The sequence below is a fragment of the Leptodactylus fuscus genome, chromosome 9 (genome assembly GCF_031893055.1).
Source record: "Leptodactylus fuscus isolate aLepFus1 chromosome 9, aLepFus1.hap2, whole genome shotgun sequence".
NCBI classification, from domain to species: Eukaryota; Metazoa; Chordata; class Amphibia; order Anura; family Leptodactylidae; genus Leptodactylus; species Leptodactylus fuscus.
This window is the reverse complement of record NC_134273.1, coordinates 71,167,971-71,190,226: the sequence shown is the minus strand read 5'-3', so window position 1 is coordinate 71,190,226 and position 22,256 is coordinate 71,167,971. Positions and strand designations below refer to the sequence as shown.

Below are 22,256 nucleotides of genomic sequence, written 5' to 3'. Positions count from 1 at the left end.
TTATGCTCTTGTTACCATATGCCAAAGAGTTCCCAACAAGTCACTCTGCCCTAGCTAGAATATTTAGGCTGGCTGAGGGTGCATATGCTCTGAATTGGGAGAGGAGAGAAAGCCATTGCTTTGGTGGTGGCTTATCTTTCTAGGGAAAAGGTAATTGGGCTTGTTGAAATACAGCATGCCCGATTATTCTCTTAACCCACATCTGCCATCAGGGTCATGTTGTGAGACCTTAAACATATTAGATGGATGGGTGGTCCTTTTGAAATCAATACATTTAATGTGTATTGCCACCATTAGGGCAGCAAACTAAATCTTTAGCCCAGGAAAAGGAAATCGTGTCTGGATACACCTCAGCGGTAGAGAGTTATAGATCCCAATAATAAAAAATGGCTTTGTAAGACTCCATACATCTGTGAAGGTGCTTCCTCCTTAAGGAGTGATACTATTATCCTCAGAACATGGTCTAGAAGTCTCTCATCTCTGCCAAACCAGTTTTCCCTACGCTGTGCTGATGAGATCCAACCAGATCGAAACAGCGCTGTCCACAGCTGGGACTCTGTTCCTTTTGGAATAGATTTACTGGTTTGGCTAAACCTCACATCATAGCAATAGGCTTGTTGAAAAAGTCATGCATGATCTTTAAAGGGGGTGTGCCTAGAGGGCAGCATGCAGAGGCACTGTTTTCCTAATGACATCCTGGAAAACAGATTTGCATATTGAGAAAAATTGAATTGTTCATACAAAATATTCTTTTGCAATTTAGCATTTTTTTTTTTTTTTTACACTATGTAACTATGACTTATTGTTTAACCCATAGCTGATTCTGTAGAAACAGAGCTCTCAATCCATGAACATGTGGAAGATGGTCACAGAGAAGGTAAGATTGCGGAGAAAGGAACATGCTACACGTTTTTAGTACCAAATGTAGAAAATAATAACTTTATTTATATAGTGCCAACAAATTCCGCAGCACTTTACAAATCAAATGTGTATTTGCTTAGATGGACCCAGGGGCATAACTTGAGGGGGTGCATTTGCAGTGGGGCACAGGATCCTTGGGAGCCCCATAAGCACTGGTATCAGTAATGAGATTGCAGCTTCCATTTGTCCCATAAGCCAAGGAGACCCACAGATTCCTCTAACCACACTAAGGTGGATTAAACTCTTTAGCACCCGTAACCATCACTATCAAGAAATCACTATAAGGATGAGGTAGGGGGCCCGGACAAAAGATTGCACTGGGTCTACAAGACTTTAGTTATGCCACTGGATGGACATAAGAGTATGTTCACAAGAAGTTTTTTGCAGGTGGATTTTTGCGGAATCTGCCTCAAAATCCACTTGCAAAAATGGCTCCCAATGACTTCAATCGGAACCGCTCACTTTTTTTCCCGCTAGCTAGTAGCAGAAAAAATAAGCGAGATGCCCTATCTTGCCATAGATTCTGTGGCTGATTCAGGCGCGGCGTCTGCATCTCGAGACACGCTCCTGTTTAGGCCCATTCATTCGGGCCTAATCAGGAGTGGGATGCTGCGACAGAATGTTCACAAGGTGGAAAAGGTTTCCGCGACATAGCCTTAGGGTGCATTCACACTACGTAACGCCGGGCGTGTATGAGAGCCGTACACGCCGGCGTTACAGCAGACTGCCGAACACTTCCCATTCACTTCAATGGGAGCGCTCGTAACAGCGGCGTTTACGAGCGCTCCCATTGAAGTGAATGGGAAGTGCTCGGCAGCCCTGCTGTAACGCCGGCGTGTACGGCTCTCATACACGCCCGGCGTTACGTAGTGTGAATGCACCCTTAGACTGAAATATGCTGCCATAGCTCATGGGGCACATTATAGGCCTACTATGAACATTACTGTGCCAAGAACGACTTGCGCTTCCACAGGACTACCCACAGTCAGACATTCTTATATACAGTATATGTAAAATACCTCTTTAATTCATTGATCACATCACCTTTTAATAATATTGGGTGTCTCATATGTTTTATTCCCTCAAAATCCACAGATAAGCCCCATGAATGTCCTCCAGAAGAAGTTCAAGAAGTCCTACCAGAAAAAGTGGAGATCCCCAAAGTAGCCCCTGACAACAAAGTTGCTGATAAATGCAAACATATAGCAAAAAAAGAAAAGGAGAAAGAAGAGAAGCAACAGAAGGATGAACAGGAGAAGGAGAGAAAAGACAAGGATCAGATGGCTGATGGTAAAGAAATGTAATACTAAACTAATGGCAGCCATAAGGGCCATGTACTTGGCAGTATAGTGAGGAATAGGGTTGAACGATTGGGATCGGGAAAGATTGGATCCCGATCGGTGATCAAGCAAATTTCACGATCGCGATCAGCTGGAAAATGATCAGAAATGGGATTTTAAAATCGATCCTGAAATCTCAAGATCGGCTCAACCCTAGTGAGGTTGTTATCGTTCTGCCTAGCCTAGTTTATACGGAGTGAATATATAGAATAGAATTTTAAATTTTTTTATTTTCAGCGAATCCGTTTTTTGAGCCTGAACCTCCTGGTATGATCCCCGGAGTGTGTGTTCAAGATCTGGTTAAAGTCTATAAAAACACTTACAAGCCAGCGGTGGACCGCATGAATATTACCTTTTATGAAGGGCAGATTACGGCTTTCTTGGGGCATAATGGAGCGGGGAAAACAACAGTACTGTAAGTGGCTCTCACTTTTATTCTATTTACTACTACAAGCAAATGTAAAAGACATTTAAAAAAAAAAAAAAAAAAATCTATATTATTTCTTCACTTATCAGGCTCTTTTTGTATTCCAACATTAATTCTAAACTGACATCCACTCTAAAATCTCTGCTGAATCTGTCTTGACTTTCCAAGATGGACTGCTGCTCACTGAAATCTCAATTTACGGCACACAGTAGAAGTCTATGAAGACAAGGAAGGATGTAGGGGAGACGCATGCTTTCTGTCTCGCTCCAAATGCCTAGCTCGCATGAATACTGATACATGCATGTCTATAATTTCCTCCATGATGTTTATGAGTGACAGAGAATTTGAGAGCAGAATCTTTTGTTTTCTCATGTGCGGTCTATGGGTGACATCATAGATATCCACTGACTAGTTCATGAGATGTAGAGGCTACAAAGGGTATAATACAGAATATAGCCAGTTAATGGTAAGATTAGGGGTTACCCCTCATGAACACCCACTTGGAAAAATATCCTGAAAAGTTATCCGAAAAGTTAGGTCCTTGGTGCCCTTGTAAATGGCACGCTTACCATTGGGATTTTGTCATTAAACAATATTTTTTGGGCTGTTCCCTTCATTTTCTTTGCTCCTATTGAGGCCAGATTGCGTGAACATATTAAAATTAATACTAATTTCTTTGCTGTTTACTTCCACTTAGGTCTATAATAACAGGATTATTCCCACCTACATCTGGTACGGTCTGGGTCCGTGGCAGAGATATTCAGACTCATACGGATTCCATCAAGCAGAGTCTTGGCATGTGCCCACAGCACAATATTCTTTTTCATCGGTAAGTCGTAAGAAAAAAAAGAACTGCCCAAATCATGTAGATAAATTAGAAGTATGGAATAATAATCAGATATTCATCATAACTGTTAATTAAGATAAGATAAGATAATCTTTTAATAGTCCCACGGTGGGGAAATTTCAGAATTAAGTATTAATGTATAAACAATATTAGCAAACCGAGAAGGGGATTGGCTCGATGATCACAGACCCAAGTATGGGGAGGATGGAAGCTCCAATCTTTGCCTTCCCAACATAGGGTAGCATGGCAGCATGGCCCAGCTAGGGTTACCCAGGACCTTTATTTTGTTTTTGCTATTGATTCCTTTCTCCTATTTAATGGTCACTTATACCTTGAGCCCGTGTCCACCCCTGCCAGGTCTCTGTGCTATTCCCCAGGGAAACTGGATAGGCGACGGCTTCCCGGCAGTCAGTTTTTAAACCCATTCATTTAAATGGGTTTTAAAGCAAAGCGACGGTGTCCGTGTGCATCCTCTCCGCAGGGAAAACATTTTTCTTTGCACAAACACAAAGTCCTGCATGTCCCCTATCCAGTTTCCCCGGGGAATAGGACAGAGACCCAGTGGGCGGACACAGGCGTTAGTGTAAACACCCCTTAAGGCCGGGTTCACAAGGGGTATTTTGGTCAGGATTTTGAGGCCGTATCCGCCTCAAAATCCTGACCAAAAATACGGTCAGTTCTTTTTTCCGGGAGCTGTTTGTTCCGGCTCCCGGAAAAAAGAACAGACATGCTCATTCTTCAGGTGGAGTCGCCTCGCAACATCCGCCTGAAGACACTCCTGACTAAGCCCATTCATTGGGAGTGCACGACCTCCGCCTCAGGTTCCGGACCAAAAAACCCCGTGTAAATCTGGCCTTACTGTGGCCAATTTTTCTTTGCAAGACCAGCCACCACTATCCGGCTCCTTTAGGGCTAGTTCACATGGAGTTCCGCGTCTATACATTTCGTCGCGGCATTCCGCGATGGATTAGCCCCAAATGAATGGGCTGCGGCTGATTCAGACTCGGAATCCTCGGCAAGATAGGGCAGCTCGTTTCTTTTTTCTGCTACTAGATAGCGGAAAAAAGAAGCGAGCGGCTCCCATTGAAGTCAATGGGAGCCAATTTTGGCAGCAGATTTTGAGGCGGATTCCGCATCAAAATTTGCTGCCAACTTCCCCTATATGAACTAGCCATAAAGATACAGACCTATAGGTACAACCCTTCCTGCTACATTATAACCTATGTCATCCCGCTAATGGTTCTTATCTAGAGATGAGCGAGTAGTATTTGATCGAGTAGGTATTCAATCGAATACTACGGTATCGAATACTACTCGTACTCAATCGAGTACCATTCACTATTCGAATGGAAAAGTTCGATGCAGAACCAGCATTGATTGGCCGAATGCTATACAGTCGGCCAATCAATGCTGGTTCTTCTCCTACCTTTAGAAGTCTTCTCCGTGCAGCGTCCCCACGGCATCTTCCGGCTCTGAATTCTCTCTGCCAGGCATCGGGCCTGGGCAGAGCTGACTGCGCATGCCCGCACTACAAGCGGGCATACGCAGTCGGCTCTGCCCAGGCCCGATGCCTGGCAGAGTGAATTCAGAGCCGGAAGACGCCGCGGTGATGCTGCACGGAGAAGACTTCTCGGAGGATCCAGCCCGACCCTCACTCGTGGACTTGGTAAGTATAATTTGATCGAATGTTGCCTACCCCTGAAACGATCATTTTCCCCCCATAGACTATAATAGGGTTCGATATTCGATTCGAGTAGTCAAATATTGAGGGGCTACTCGAAACGAATATCGAATCTCGAACATTTTACTGTTCGCTCATCTCTATTCTTATCCCATTCCAACTCAACCTCGTTCATGTTCTTCTATTCCGTACAAAATTTTTGTTAGATTTTTCTCAGCAATTTTACTATGTTATTCCTACAAAAATGTTCCCCAGAACGTTTTGACCTTCCTTCTCGATGGACAAGTATGAGAACACCTACAAAGAAGACTGTAAGATTTATTAAAGTATGGTAAATATAGCTGATCTGCATAACTTTACTGGCCCTGGCTTGTGACCAGACACAACAACTGACCTTTTATACTTGTTTTACCGGCATCATCTTGGTTTTCTCAAGAAGTGTGAAAACTGCACATAACCTCCTGTAAAAATAATGGGAAATAGGAGTGGGAGTGGATGGCTCCAGCCAGAAATAATATCACTGACATTTTTTCTTCAAGTATTTAAATAGGAAAGGTCAGCAGGGAAAAAATGTGAGGAAAAATAAAAGCAGTTAATTTATCGTCCTACTGACAGCTGCAAAACTGTGACGGGATAGGCGCATGGTCCTTGATGTCCTCTATCAGGATTAGTGCAAACAGTTCCCACCGCAAGCCTTCAGATAGTCAACTACCCAATGGACCAAGAAAAAATCTAAATAAAAATTGAAATCTTACCCACTAATTTTAGCTCAATGATACATGGAAATATCAATGGAATGGTTCATCTTGAAACCCAAAGAAAAGTTGACCAAAGCAAATATAGTATTGGTCAGGGAACTGCTTCTTGGGGAAATGGGTACCACCAACTTGGCTGTCATTTCACCTAACTTACTGATTTCTGAAACAAAATTTTGTGGATTTTCACGGTCACATGCAGAATTCTTACCTCCTCAGCTTAACCGTGGAAGAGCATATTCTGTTTTACGCTCAACTGAAAGGTAAATCAAAAAGACAAGCTGAAAGGGAACTGGAAGTCATGCTGGAAGATGTCGGGATTCCTCACAAAAGGAACGAGGAAGCTCAGAACTTGTCAGGTTTGTGTCACTTTATAGCAGTCAGACCTGGGACATCTACCCTGTTTCCCTGAAAATAAGACATCCCCCCTTCACCTCCTAGACCACCTACATGCCGGCGCTCTGCTAAGGACTGCCGATTGTTCCCCGCTCCAGCCGCTGCATAAGACATCCCCCGAAAATACGACAGGTCATATATTTCGGAAGAGAATTTAATATGACACTATCTTATTTTCGGGGAAACAGGGTATAATACTATTACGTCCTTATATAAACATTGGGTTCTTCAAAAAAAATTTCAGGCTTGATCTTACACTTAATAATCACTGATGTTAAAATCACATAACCCTACAATTTTATTAATTCAGATTTTAGAACCCAAATCACCAAAAATCTGATGCTAGTAATTCAGATTTTATGAACCAGATCTTATGACCTATATTTGTAAAAACACTAATGCTATTAATTTAGATTTTATGGCTCAGATCTCCTAAAATTGTGACCTTTATTATTCAGAATTTTGCTTAAATCTAAGGCTATGTTCATATCAGAGCTGGAGTCTCCAGTGGTAGGCCACTGAAATTTGGCAGAGGAAAATGTCTTGCATGGAGAAGTTTTTCCTCTGCAAGTTTCTGTTTAAAAATGACGGACAGCTGACAGACCCCATTCGGGAAATTTTTTCCCCTGAAATACGGAATTGGCATGAGCCTCATGGGGTTTTTTGCCCTCCCCTAGATCAACTCTGTAGGGGATTGTAGGGTTATAGGTTGGACTTGATGGACTGATGTCTTCATCCAACCTCATCTACTATGTAACTGTGTATTATAATCAATGAGGTCCGAAGGACTCGATGTGCTATTGATGTTTTAGCAGTCCACCTCTCCATTGTTTGGGTCCCCTGATGGAGTCAGACTATGGAGAGGCTATCCTAAAGTGAACCTTACTAGGTTTTCCAGGCTAGCGGGATCAGTTGTAGCCTGACCTACCAAGCTTTGACCACCATGACTCCAATATACACTTTACTCTCCCACGAAGAAAACTTGAGGTACCAGCACACCGCATTATGACATATTTATCCAGCAAGTTTGTATTCTGGGTGTTTGAGGGCTGGTTTGTGCTATCCCATGCTATATATCTTCCTGTCAACTAATGTTTTTGACTACTTATAGGTGGAATGCAAAGGAAACTATCTGTCACTATGGCATTTGTTGGAGATTCTAAAGTTGTGGTTTTGGATGAACCTACATCTGGGGTAGACCCTTATTCTCGACGATCTATATGGGATTTGCTGTTGAAATACCGATCAGGTAGGCCATGTTAGACATATATAGAGATTTTAAGAAGTTCATTTTATTAGATGCTTCTCACAGAGAAGAAGAGGTTGAGCGCATCCGAGGTCTTGGAGCTGAAGAACCAGCCCAAGTTCAGGTCATGTTTGATCAGAACATATCACATATTGTACAGTATGTAGCTGACACTTGTCTTTCTCAGGCAGGACCATTATTCTGTCTACTCACCATATGGATGAAGCTGATCTTCTAGGAGACAGAATTGCAATAATTTCTCAGGGAAAGCTTTACTGCAGTGGATCCCCACTATTTCTGAAGAACTGCTTTGGAACGGGCTTCTACTTAACCCTGGTCAGGAGAATGAGAAAAGTGAAAGAACCAGTCAAGAAAGATTCTGTAAGTTTATAGATTATTCCCTCTAACGCCAATTTACTTAATTTACCCCAAATATAACATGACATGTTCTTCTCTGTCTTGTATTATTCATTGATACAATGTTTTTCTTACTTTCTTAGGCCTCCTGTCGCTCTGACTGTTCTTGCCCTTGTCCAAGTTGTGCTCCTAAAGCTAAAGAAGATGTTCTTGAGCAAGAATTAGATGGTAAGACTGTCTAATAATACTAGCTGTTTTACGAGCAGTTTTTGGGGCTTATGATATTATTTTCAAAGCAAGGCCAATCTTTTAAAGCCATTAGACATCAGTTTATAGTGTATTAAAACACATATTGTATTTGTACATTATTGCAGAACTATTGCCAAACCTATTACATAGAGAAATGTACATACAGTCCTATGAAAAAGTTTGGGCACCCCTATTAATCTTAATCATTTTTAGTTCTAAATATTTTGGTGTTTGCAGCAGCCATTTCAGTTTGATATATCTAATAACTGATGGACACAGTAATATTTCAGGATTGAATTGAGGTTTATTGTACTAACAGAAAATGTGCAATATGCATTAAACCAAAATTTGACCGGTGCAAAAGTATGGGCACCTCAACAGAAAAGTGACATTAATATTTAGTAGATCCTCCTTTTGCAAAGATAACAGCCTCTAGTCGCTTCCTGTAGCTTTTAATCAGTTCCTGGATCCTGGATGAAGGGATTTTGGACCATTCCTCTTTACAAAACAATTCAAGTTCAGTTAAGTTAGATGGTGGCCGACCATGGACAGCCCGCTTCAAATCATCCCACAGATGTTCAATGATATTCAGGTCTGGGGACTGGGATGGCCATTCCAGAACATTGTAATTGTTCCTCTGCATGAATGCCTGAGTCGATTTGGAGCGGTGTTTTGGATCATTGTCTTGCTGAAATATCCATCCCCGGCGTAACTTCAACTTCGTCACTGATTCTTGAACATTATTCTCAAGAATCTGCTGATACTGAGTGGAATCCATGCGACTCTCAACTTCAACAAGATTCCCGGTGCCGGCATTGGCCACACAGCCCCAAAGCATGATGGAACCTCCATCAAATTTTACAGTGGGTAGCAAGTGTTTTTCTTGGAATGCTGTTTTTTTTGGACGCCATGCATAACGCCTTTTTGTATGACCAAACAACTCAATCTTTGTTTCATCAGTCCACAGGACCTTCTTCCAAAATGAAGCTGGCTTGTCCAAATGTGCTTTTGCATACCTCAGGCGACTGTGTTTGTGGTGTGCTTGCAGAAACGGCTTCTTTCTCATCACTCTCTCATACAGCTTCTCCTTGTGCAAAGTGCGCTGTATTGTTGACCGATGCACAGTGACACAATCTGCAGCAAGATGATGCTGCAGCTCTTTGGAGGTGGTCTGTGGATTGTCCTTGACTGTTCTCACCATTCTTCTCTGCCTTTCTGATATTTTTCTTGGCCTGCCACTTCTGGGCTTAACAAGAACTGTCCCTGTGGTCTTCCATTTCCTTACTATGGTCCTCACAGTGGAAACTGACAGGTTAAATCTCTGAGACAACTTTTTGTATCCTTCCCCTGAACAACTATGTTGAACAATCTTTGTTTTCAGATCATTTGAGAATTGTTTTGAGTAGCCCATGATGCCACTCAAACTTACAATCAAACTTACCTGAACTTGAATTGTTTTGTAAAGAGGAATGGTCCAAAATACCTTCATCCAGGATCCAGGAACTGATTAAAAGCTACAGGAAGCGACTAGAGGCTGTTATCTTTGCAAAAGGAGGATCTACTAAATATCAATGTCACTTTTCTGTTGCGGTGCCCATACTTTTGCACCGGTCAAATTTTGGTTTAATGCATATTGCACATTTTCTGTTAGTACAATAAACCTCATTTCAATCCTGAAATATTACTGTGTCCATCAGTTATTAGATATATCAAACTGAAATGGCTGTTGCAAACACCAAAATATTTAGAACTAAAAATGATTAAGATTAATAGGGGTGTCCAAACTTTTTCATAGGACTGTACGTTTGCCACCAAATTATTATATCATTATAAATCATATTGTTTGTTTCCTGGTAAAAATAGTTGTAGGTGAATAAATAATAGTATCTTCTATATCGTCCTACAGGTGACGTGGCTGGCCTGACTGAGTTAATTCATCATCATGTTCCTGATGCAAAGCTCATAGAAAGCATTGGGCAGGAACTGATCTATCTACTGCCTGGCAAAGACTTCAAGTACAGAGCCTATGCTAGTCTGTTCAGAGAGCTGGAAGAGACTATAGGGGACCTGGGTCTGAGTAGTTTTGGGATCTCGGATACACCACTGGAAGAGGTAAACCAATACACCCGTTTTGTAGCACCATGTATATCACTTCAACACACAATATACTATTGAATAAACATTTTGGGGATCTAATTGTTTTAACGAAAACAAATTACAACCAATGGCGTATCTAAAGTCTTGTAGGCCCCGGTGCAATCATTTGGGGTTAGGGTAATCGTTAGTGCAATCCTTAGTGCGGTTCGGGTAATCTGTGGGTCTCCTTGGCTTATGGGCCAGATGGAAGCTGCAATCTCAATACTGATGCCAGTGCTTATGGGCCCGCTAAGGCACATGGGCCCCGGTGTGACTGCACCCCTTCAAGTTACGCCCTGGGTGACATCTAATATCATAATCTATATTGTATGGTTCACATTATACTTACATTATACTATACAGTTTCACATTTCTAAGCCATGTACAGAAAAATAACTGTACATATTCGCCTGGGATCCTTAGTCTCTTACCTAACCATAAATCTTACATACATGCTCCATATAATAGTAATTTCCATCCTCTAACACCCAACCTCAGTGCTTTAGGCATAAATTATTACAATGGGGTACAATTTAGAAATTTCCTATATTATAAGTTACTGAAGAGCAATAAAACATGTTGTAAAATAATACAATGAATGGGATACTTTAAAAGATCTAGAACAAAATCGGTAGAAACAGACTGATGGAAATGAGGCCTACAAACATTCCAACTCACCCAAATCCCACATAATAGTTCTATGATAAGGACCCAAATTTGATTCAGTTCTTTATCTTCACAGATATTCTTAAAAGTTACAGCTGATTCAGTGACTGGAACGGAAACTCCAGGTATTGACCTTTTCTCTATTGGATATAACAGAAAACAGATTGGAGCTGGAGTTGGAATATCCCTTAATCTAAATTCTTATTATCATGTTATTCCCTTTCAGCATCTAAAATAGAGGCTTTTTAACCACCTCTGCCATTTCCAACTCTTGACATCTTTAGGACCTGCTCCACTGATTCCATCTACGTTGGAAATTTTCTCTAGCCCTCACCATTCTTGAGCAATCGATGCTGCTAGTTTCAGCACCCAATATGCTAATTAAGCTGTCTACTATCAGGTGGGCGGTCTCAGTCTACTCCAGCATCACCCACATAACAGAGAGCCTAATTAACATACTGGTGCTGAAACTAACAGCTCCATTTGCGGTGGCAATAGTGGCGCCTATGAAAGAATGCAAAGTGTTGGTGGAAATGGTGAAAGGTCCTATTTTAACCAATATACCATGTACAAGTATTTTTAATAGTATTATTAATTTGGTTCATATCGTTGGACCAGTTTTGACCTATTTAGTAATACTGGAATATCATAAGTGTCCTAGAGCAACAAAACAGAAATAGAAGGCATAAGCTTGTCTAATATGGCTATATTTTATAACATACATAGCACAGGCAGAGACTAGACTGTGTAACAGGAAGATACTGTGGATTATTGCTAGTGATTAGTATACTGTAGTAAAAAATATATATATCATGCATGCTATCTATGCTATTCATAGAAATTAATTGAAAAGGTCTCCCTTTAGTCAGGGTGTAGCAGTGATGGTGAATCTTTTAGAGACCGAGTGCCCAAACTGCAACCCAAAACCCACTAAATTATCACAAAGTGCCAACAGGGCAATTTAACCTTAATAATGTGCAGATCCACAATTGCACACAATTACAGACCTGCAAAATCTGGTCATACGAATGGGGCTTTAAAGAGCTTTCTGCTTCACTGTGATGCCCCATACAGTCCAATCTGCTTCACAGTGACCCCCACACAGTATAATCTGCTGTACAGTGGTCCCCACACAATACAATTTGCTCCTCGGTGGCCCCCACACAGTATAATCTGTTCCACAGATTAGTGTCCAAGGAGAGGGCTCTGAGTGCCACCTCTGGCACCCGTGCCATAGGTTCGCCATCACTGGTGTAGGACGATGAGCAAATGTCTTAAAGAGCACCTTTCACGTCCTCTGGCACCTGCGGCTTTATATACCAATGGAAAGCTGACAGTGCGCTGAATTCAGGGCACTGTCAGCTTTCCCAGTATGCTCCTGGGTCCCAGTGATATCGGTGCCATTAATTTCAGCACTGATATCCCTTCACCATCAGAAGGGCGGGCCTTAATGCTCAGCGTGTCCCTTCTAACAGTACGATGCTATCGAAGAGTGCTGTTGGGGAGGTGTTCCTTACCTCTCAGCAATGATGCTATTCAGTAAGGTTCATTATTCTGACAGTGTAGAGATATTGGTGCTGAAACTAAGTGCACTGATATCTCCTGCACCCAGGTGCACATCGGGAAAGCTGTCAGTGCACTAAATTCAGCACACCGTCAGCTTTCTAGCAGTGCCAGAGGACGTGAAAGGTCCTCTTTAATTTGTCCATCAACATAAAATGGCCAATCACATATTGGATTTGTTGTACAAATGTACAAATGATCAGAACATCAGCATGCCAAGCTGAATTGGCAGTATCATTATGATACTTAGGTTTGTATGACTTGGAGTGAGATGTCTGTGTCAAAAGCAGAGTAAATCCTGACAAGACTTCTAGAAGAGAAACTAATGGTAAGTTCACACAGGGATTTTTGGTTAGGATTTTGAGGCCGTATTCGCCTCAAAATCCTTACTAAAAAGATGGCTCCCATTGAAATCAGGGAACAAGCCGGCTCCGGGAAAAAAGAAGCGAGATGTTTATTCTTCAGGCCGAGTCGCCTCGTGATTCAGCCTGAAGAAACTCCCATCTCCGGACTAGGCCCATTCATTGGGCCTAATCAGGAGCAGAGCGAGTGGCTGGATGCTGGCGCAGTGCATCGGCTTTCAGTCGCGGCGACCTGGCTTTTGGATCAGAACTAGAGATGAGCGAGTACTGTTCGGATCAGCCGATCCGAACAGCACGCTCCATAGAAATGAATGGATGCACCTGGTACTTCTGCTCTGACGGCGGCCGGCCGCGTAACCCTCCGTGGTGCCGGCTACGTCCATTCATTTCTATGCGAGCGTGCTGTTCGGATCGGCTGATCCAAACAGTACTCGCTCATCTCTAATCAGAACCTGACTCTTCTAGGAGTCCTGTCACAATTCCAAATGATATAAACCTATATATAACAGAGCTCTGTCACATAGGGCTGCAAAAATCATCTGACAGGTTTGCTGTAATATAAATCTGTTTTCCACATGAAGTTACTGAAGCCGTATTTTAAGATACCGATCACTTTCATGATATAATTTCTCCAGATCCCAGTGAAAACAAATATACAGTATAGTTTGTATATATAGTTGATGATTTCTCTATTTTTTAACTTTATTTCTGCCTGATCTTAACACCAGAGGAATGGATGTTACAGCAGAGGAAATCCAGAACCAGTCTAGCAACAGAAAACAAGTCAACAATTGTCAATGTCGAAACTAAAGGTGATTCAGGCAGAATAAGATGGGTAAACTGATGGCATGTCTGTTCTTGCTTATCTTACTGTGTTACATGAAGGGTCATCTCCTTACATGCTACATGCAACATTTCTTACGACAAATGCCCTTCTTCTGTCTGTTGTCAGTGACATTATATCTTGGCGCACAAGGTACTAGTCTGATTTGTCATTGCTAAGTCTTTGTAATTCAATATTTTACAGCTAATATAATATAATATAATATAGAATTTTAGAATAGTCATTGTGGACATTTCCTTGAAGAAGACCTGTCACCATGTCTGATAAGTCCAATGCCATACATTATCGGATAGGCCCTTTCCAAAGCTATAGGCTCTTTTCACATTGATGCAGATTACGGTATACAAGCCAAGTCAGGGGCATTTTACCACATTAGTGAGGTCTATATTTATATATATATATATATATATATATATATATTGTCATCACTGTCTGAGCTTTTATCAGCAAACTGCAATTAGCAGAAGATAGCTTCTCTGAAAACAAACATAATCCCAGGAACTCAACCCCCTTCCCAGGGGTGAACCATTTGTTTCTGCCGCCTGAAGCAGACGTCAGAAGGCCCCCCCCCCCCCGGAGGAGGGGGCGGGGCTGAGCGGAAGGGGGCGGGGCCGAGCGGAGCGATCGTCTTTAGCAGGCAGAGAGCAGGCACGGAGAGGATCTGCTCTCTGCCTGAGCGTGAGGGGCGGCCGCTGGAGCAGCACTGCTTCAGCGACCTCCCCAATCCACCGCTCAGTGACGGTGACCCTAAGCCAGTCCAGGACAGCTTGTCCTGGACTGGCTTAGGTCAGCAAAAATGCCGCCCTCCCTGGAGCCCTGGCATAGCGCCGCCTGAAGCAGTCGCTTCAGGTCGCCTCATGGGAGGTGCGGCACTGCCCCTTCCCCTTCAGAGAGCAGCGAGTCACGTCATCCTTCCTATAATGCTAGATAAGGACATATACCAGGCTGAGTTCATTGTCAATGATGTATAAACAATAAGAGGAATAATTTCACATAGCTGGTAAATCAAGTTGTATTTCAAAAGCGTTGTATTTAGGAAAACTATCGAATTTACGTAAAATAGCAATTTAGATAGAATCCTTGAGATGGGAATACCCCTTCAATCCACTGTCCAGTGACTGGCAGAGAGTTAGAATAATGAACCACAATTGCATTTCTGAAACCCGAGTCAAGGGACCAGTGACCAGGGACCACACAGGAATAGGTCCTGTCCTGAGTTTTGCTCAGCTCATGACTGGACCGTGAAAATACACGCTTGTATGTAAGTGGACATAAAAATGAATGTGTCAGTGTGCTAGGTGTGAAAAACATGGCTGTCACACTGACTGTGCCCATGTATTACATAAGGGATGATGGGGCTTCAATAACCTCATACAACAGTTCATAGAAGCAAGCATTTCAGTTCAGTTATGAAGATGTATACTGTGTCATATCCTAGATATTAATGCAGAAGATATCAAGCCAGACATTCTCCAGTTTACCCATACTTATCTATTACCTGAAACAAAATGCTTGCAGTACATTTCTAGGTGCACCTTCCGCTTCGGCTGAAGTTGCATGTTTGGTGAGGCATGCAATCCATAGGCAGATACTACGGCTATGTTACAACTAGGATTAGATACACTAGCCTGCTTACCATTGCGAATGCTATATACTGTGCTTTCAAGCAAGTGACAAGTGACAAGAGATATGCTGTATTGTTGATTGGCAGCCATGAAATGCCAAAACAGCCCATATAATAGGGCCTGTGCATATGGATGTGGTTGTGTCTGGTAAGGTGACTTGTTGCAGTTCTGAGCTGTAGTACCAGGCATATCCAAAATTATATGTGTGGTGCTATGTCTCGGCAAACAGTGAAGAAGACAAGGCTTTCATTGAGATGGAAAGATCAGATATAGATTGACTATCATAAGGCTATACCACCTATATTAACCATGTAGTAACTGGTCTGTTATAAGCCATCACTTACCAAACCCTATAGCATGTTTATTATTTCTACCATTGTGCACTGCCCGGCTCCTCGGTCATAGGTTCTCTATGGCGGTCCTACCAGTGATTGACAGCTATGTCTGTATGCACAGGAATAGGGAAAGTCTTAGGCACGGTTGCTTAACATTAGCTTGTGCTTCTTTTTTGTGTCCACACATTTCTTACACAGATATTGTCTAATTTCCCCTATTTATCCCACCAAGAGCAAACAACATGTTTGAGAAAGCAGTCTCAGAAAAGCATTGCTGGAGGTGCTGTGGCTGATGCCGGCCATGATCCTCCTCCAACTGGCCCTACAGAAACCGAAGGCAAAGGATCCCAGCAGATCAAGGGCAGCGACCTCCTGCACCAGCAGTTTAAAGCTCTTCTTATAAAACGTTACCAACATGCAACTCGCAGTCAGAAAGACTTTCTTGCCCAGGTAACTTTCTTCCTTTCATCCTCCTCTTTTTCTTCCTTTCTTTGTTCAATCCTTTAATTAAGGTATCGGTCACTACAAAGATCACAGTCACTCCTTAGTCAGCTAGAGATGTATATACTCGAGTTTAAGCCAAATTTTTCAGCCCAGTTTTTGTGCTGAAAAAGCCCCCCTCGGCTTATACTCGAGTCAGCAAAAAAAAAAATTATTTATTTATTTATTTATTTTTTTGGTGGGGGGTCGTCTATGACCAGCCACAATATCAATGTATAGAATCTCCCATGAAATAATGCAAAAAAAAAAAAAGATTAAAAAAAGTAAAAAAAAAAATGTTGTAAATCCCTCCTTTCCCTAGAATACATACAAAAGTAGAAAATTACTGCAAAACACATACACATTAGGTATCCCTGTGTCTGACAGTTCCCAGTCTACTGAATATAGGGGATCTGCAGTGCTCCTGTTCCGTCGGGAAGGGGTTAATAGGAGCACTGCAGATACCCTATATTCAGCCAGACTGAATTCCAAGTGGGGGAAGAAAAAACAGCCCTCAAGCTCAGGGAAGGGGCAGACAGACAACCAAAACACCCCCTCCCCTTCCCCAGCACCCAGCAACTACTGCACCCAAAAACTCGGACCATTTTAATTTTTGAAATTTTCCAGTAGCTGCTGCATTCTCCAACCCCCCCCCCCCCCACCACCACCACCTCGGCTTATACTCGAGTCAATAAGTTTTCCCAGTTTTTTGTGATAAAATTAGGGGGGTCGGCTTATATTCGGGTCAGCTTATAATCGAGTATATACGGTATATTACAAGTAACATAGTCAGAAATGCAATACAAAACCTGCATATTTTGGGGGGTTCTGAGGCGTCTTCTACATTTTCAGTTTCTGCACCTGAATCAGTCACAGAGTCCGCAGCAGGATGGAACAGGACGCTTCTTTTTTTCTGTGACAGAATGAAAAAATTATATGTGACTGAAAGTTATATCATTTGCTGCTTTTGTTTTCTGGAGCTTGTGTGACCAGGATCCAAGGACACCTACTTGGGAAACACCGCTTTTTTTCACGGCAAAGTGTCCGTTTTTATGGATCTCTCATAGATATGAGTCTTTTGAGGGATCCTTAAAATTTGTCCAAGAAATATCATCATCTGTTTTTTTTCTCAGATTGTACACATGGACCGTTAAAACAAAGGTTGTGTGAAAAGATCCATGAAAGTCTATGGGGCGGCGGGTTGGCATGTGAATGAGCACTTAGGCTGAGGCTACACGTTGCGTAAATGTTGCTTTAATTTGTTGAAGATTTTGCTGCAGTTTTTTGAGCCAAAGTCAAGAGTGATCTGAAAAGGAATGGGAAATATAAAGGAAGTTCTGATACTTTTCCCTTCCGATAAATCCACTCCAGGGTTTGGCTGACAAAAAAACACAGCAAAATCTGCACCATCTGCATGATTCCCTTCTTTCTGTACAATGGTCATGTCTGCCATGTTTCTTAATCTTGTCTCTTCTTTCTCTGATGTTCTGTTCCTTCTCCCTTTCTGCAGATTGTGCTTCCCGCTAGCTTTGTGCTGCTGGCCCTAATCTTTACTCTCATTGTTCCTCCTTTCGGTGAATACCCCAGTCTAACACTTCATCCATGGATCTACGGACAGCAGTATATTTTCTTCAGGTCAGAGGAACCTGTAACGTAGTAAAGTCCCCATAGTCTGGTCAGAGGCGGGCAACAAAGTCTGCCATTCATGTTTCCACACACAGTATCAGGAATTGGTCTAAGGCAGGGGTGCTCACACTTTTTCAGCATGTGAGCTACTTTATAAACTGACCAAGGGATAAGATCTACTACCCACTTCTTGTGGGTGGGGCTTGTGGGCGGGGCCTGTGGGTGGGCCAGGGTGGGGCCTGTGGGCGGGGTGGAGCGTGAGAGCAGGAGACAGCTCTCCGATGTCTGCTTGTTCACAGCGCAGGCTGAGAATCATCTCTGGACACTGGCAGGCCGGGGCCTTGCACTCGTTCGCAATCAGGGCTGCAGCAGCCCCGCCTGCCAGTCTCCGGAGATGACTCTCAGCCTGCGCTGTGAACAAGCAGCACCCCGGCTCCCTCCATCCCTAACAGCGGGGAGCGCGTCATCCCCCGGAGCTGCTGTTGCCCTGCCTGCAAGTGTCCGGAGTGCTTGTTCACAGCGCAGGCTGAGAGTCATCTCCGGACACTTGCAGGCGGGGCCTACAGACATCGGGATCCCTGGCTGCACCCCGCGATAGACCCATACATCCTTCGCGATCGACCAGTAGATCACGATCGATGTATTGGGCACCCCTGGTCTAAGGAATCAGCATCAGTTGGAGCTTAGCGTTAAAGTACGTCAGGAGATAATGTGCCAAATATAAAATAAATAAATAAATAAAATTAAAACATGAAATGTACTCAGAACCTCATAAGGAAATTATTTGTAACGTATCGGGAAAAAACCCTACTATTTATAATCGCCATAACAACAGAACCGCAATATACTTTTTATGTCTATTATTGTCATTTCCTTTAAGATACATTATTCGTAATGAACTTATTTTCTCACAATGACTTTAGTAATGAGCATCCGGGCTGTGAGGAGCTAGTGCCCATATCAAACGCCTTCCTGAATAGTCCAGGCTTTGGTACTCGCTGTATGAAAGATATACCTTTAGGGTAAGTAATAACCGCCATAATAACGGTGACTATACATGTCTGCCTGCCTGCTATGTACAAGCTCAGTGCACCACTACATATCCTCTTGTCTCATCATATCCTGAGACTCGTAGAGTAACTTAAACAGCTTCAACAATACGTTGGGTAACAGTCTGCTATCAAAAGCAGACACGTGCGTCTGTTTTTCATGACCATTACATCTGTCAAAATGGCACGGACATGTGAATAAGGCCTAACTTTTGCTAATACGTTGTGTTACTTATTATATGCTGATTACTTTGTATTCTCTGCCAGAATTGCATTCATGATTCTGAAAAATTCCAATGTGAAATCTTCCAAAAACCCTTGCGAGTTCAGCGTTCGCACAAAGTTCAGTCTTGTAACTCATTACAGGAAACGTAGGAAAGACTGTCTCAGTGCTTTATAGAGCTCAGCTAAGGCCTCGCTCACATCTGCATTGGTAATCCATACGGGGGAGTCCGCATGGGGACCCTCCCCTTCCCGGACGGACTACCGAACGCATTGGCAAGTGGTGTGCAGTGAATGTACACGGACCCTAAAGACTATAATAAGGTCCATGTGCTTGCCGCAAAATCTCCGCAGGGAACATGCGGACAGGAAAGTACTTTGTGATCTATTTTCATTTCTGCATGACTTGTGCGGGCAGCATGCAGAAAGCACACAGACCCCATTATAGTCTATGGGGTCCGTGTGCTTTCACTGCACACCGCTTGCAAATGCATTCGGTAGTCCGTTTGGCGGGGTCCCTATGTGGACTCCCCGAACGGATTACCGACGCAGATGTGAACCAAGGGTAAGAATTTAGGGCTCTTTCTGTCAACTAGAAGCAGCCAGCAGAATTGTGAATGCAGCTCTGAGTTCTAATATTGGACTAGTATAGACTAAGAAATGCAATGCATTTACAAATGAAATATATGACTGTAATTGAGTCTGTCTGAGCCAGTAAGAGTATTAAACTAATGTAGGGTGTGAAACATATTAGGAAACATGTCTGAGAGAGAGAGATCTATATATATAGATATACCGTATATATAAAATTAATGCGTTGGTTTTCTTTCTTAGTAATAAGTTCCCCTGCACAAACATGTCAAACGAATGGATCATCCCTACCGTGTCTCCGAGTGTAACCAATATACTGCTGGCCCATGAGTGGACTCCCAGCAATCCTTCCCCATCGTGTACATGTAGTACAAGGAATAAACTGATAATGCTGCCAGAATGTCCAGAGGGGGCTGGAGGCCGCCCGCCGCCACAGGTAACATTCAGTACAACACCATAAACCCAAAAGATTTTATTAGACTGTAATCTAGCAATACATCATGTTAACAAGAGACCTGTATATAACATTGCTTGTGGTCAAAAGAACCTAATGAATTTTTATTGCTTCTTCTCAGAGGGTCCAGCCAAGCTCCGAGATTCTCCAGGACCTCACAGAACGAAATATTTCAGATTATCTCCTCAAAACATACCCCACTCTGATAAGAAGCAGGTGCGGCGGACGTCACATTGATGCATAAATCTGTTTAGCCTTAGTCCAGACCTGTAGTAAATTATCATGCGGTTGTGCAGTCGCTGGGCACATTCCTTCTTATGGGAAGGTGCACCAGGAGTGTAGAGAGTTAATCATTCACCAAGGTGAGCAGGTAACCGCAGAAAGTTATCAGGAATAAGGAGATTATTAGTACATGTCTATTGGTCAGTTATTACATCAGGGAGATTATCGAATGTGTCTACAAACTGAAATAGTCCTGGTTATAGGTGACCTTGTTCATAATCTCCTGGATTGTGACACGAGCCTTTCAGAAAGCTTCTAACGCCTAAATGAATAGAAACTTCCATACACATTAACTATGCTGAAATCATGGAAATATAGTATAAAGTCTAAGACGGAGTCAAAGTTCTGTCTGCAGATGAAATGTCTAAAATGAAAGTTTCCTTAATGGGTGTTGAGTATTTCCAAATTCCACAGGGTCAGGTCAGGATGGGTTTGTGGGGCAACAAAACAACATTTTTATGCTAGGTTTACACTAGCGTTCGGGTTTACGTTCTTGGGGTCTAATTGAGGGCCCAAAAGACGGAAATCCTATTCGCTTAAGGCCTCACGGGCCGGAAATGCCACGATTTGCCCACGGCGGAAACACCCTGGGAAAATCGTGGCGTTTTACAGTACTTGCAAAATGGATGGAATTCATGCAAATCCCCGGCTCACTTTGCGGAAAAAATCGCAGCGTGGACACCGTTGCGGTTTTTAAAATTGCAGCATGTCAATTATATTTATTGAGATGATGGCGACATTCCCGTAGATATAATTGTAACAGAAAGTCAGCGGAGGAAAACTCTGTGAACTTTCTCTTCAAAGTGCTGCAGGAAGAACCACGATGCATTCCCGCCGCGATTGTTCCCGCAGTGCTTTAGCGCAGCATTTCCGGCCCGTGGGGCCTTAGCCTAAAAGCGGTTACACACAGAAACGATAATGGGATCTATTGGGTTTCCAATGATTTTAAGTGAAATGGGGGACAGAGTCTCGTACTGTGACTCTAATGTTAGTGTGAACCTAGTGTGTGACAGTTTTTTAAAACTCTAAAAGCCGTATATATAAAATAATACTGCCATACAAGTTGTAAGCAATACCTCCAAGTATTACTACCATACAGTATCCATCATATGCGAACTCTGTGTTTTTTTTGCTTTTAGTATGAAGAGCAAATATTGGGTCAATGAACAAAGGTGAGTGTCATATGGATTCTTATTACTATTATATAGAATAATAATAATAATAATAATAATAATAATAATAATAGTTATTATGTCGGAGAATGGGCACAGTCGTGTGAATGTAACCTAAAGTTATTGCTTTTGCTGGTCTATAATGCAACATTTTCTAAAAGTTAATATTCAGGTTTTGCAAATGTCTCAGTTGTGTAAGATTTACACTGATTTCTATTGAAGTCTGGTGATCTTATGCCGTGCACATGTTGTGTTCGCCTGCAGCTGATTCATGGTGGAACACAGATTGTGCAATAAACCCAGTACACTCCTATTAATGACCGTTGCACAATTTTAGGTACCAAAACCAGTGTCTGAAGTCACCGTGTTGCATTGGCTTACAAAAAACGTTATTAAGCAAAAGCCTTTACGTTACTTGTGCCAGCACCATCCCATGGTCAGTATTGACCTCTAGTGGTGAAACATGGACTTGTAAGACAGAGCTAGACTAGAGGTCACGTGTATGGACGGCCCTTGATAATAGGACACATGGACAACCAAGGGGTTGCTTTGCTTTTGCACCCCACGTTGGCTTTTGGGAAAACAAGTCCTTTTACCCCAACCCTGAAAACTTTTCTATAATAAGGCTCC

The 22,256-nt window shown here is 42.5% G+C and overlaps 1 protein-coding gene across 1 annotated transcript in view; it reads left to right on the top strand.

Annotated features, from left to right (window-relative positions):
- ABCA4 (ATP binding cassette subfamily A member 4) overlaps positions 1–22,256 on the top strand; it is a 90,567-nt gene that overhangs the window by 49,618 nt on the left and 18,693 nt on the right. The window contains exons 18-34 of the mRNA XM_075286587.1: positions 818–877; positions 2,017–2,211; positions 2,499–2,676; positions 3,386–3,517; positions 6,191–6,330; positions 7,479–7,616; positions 7,801–7,994; positions 8,114–8,198; positions 10,126–10,331; positions 11,098–11,146; positions 13,675–13,758; positions 15,983–16,200; positions 17,741–17,865; positions 18,780–18,878; positions 19,962–20,154; positions 20,294–20,388; positions 21,594–21,626. Coding sequence (XP_075142688.1) covers positions 818–877; positions 2,017–2,211; positions 2,499–2,676; positions 3,386–3,517; positions 6,191–6,330; positions 7,479–7,616; positions 7,801–7,994; positions 8,114–8,198; positions 10,126–10,331; positions 11,098–11,146; positions 13,675–13,758; positions 15,983–16,200; positions 17,741–17,865; positions 18,780–18,878; positions 19,962–20,154; positions 20,294–20,388; positions 21,594–21,626 — 2,224 coding nt within the window. The remainder of the gene's footprint in view (positions 1–817; positions 878–2,016; positions 2,212–2,498; positions 2,677–3,385; positions 3,518–6,190; positions 6,331–7,478; positions 7,617–7,800; positions 7,995–8,113; positions 8,199–10,125; positions 10,332–11,097; positions 11,147–13,674; positions 13,759–15,982; positions 16,201–17,740; positions 17,866–18,779; positions 18,879–19,961; positions 20,155–20,293; positions 20,389–21,593; positions 21,627–22,256) is intronic.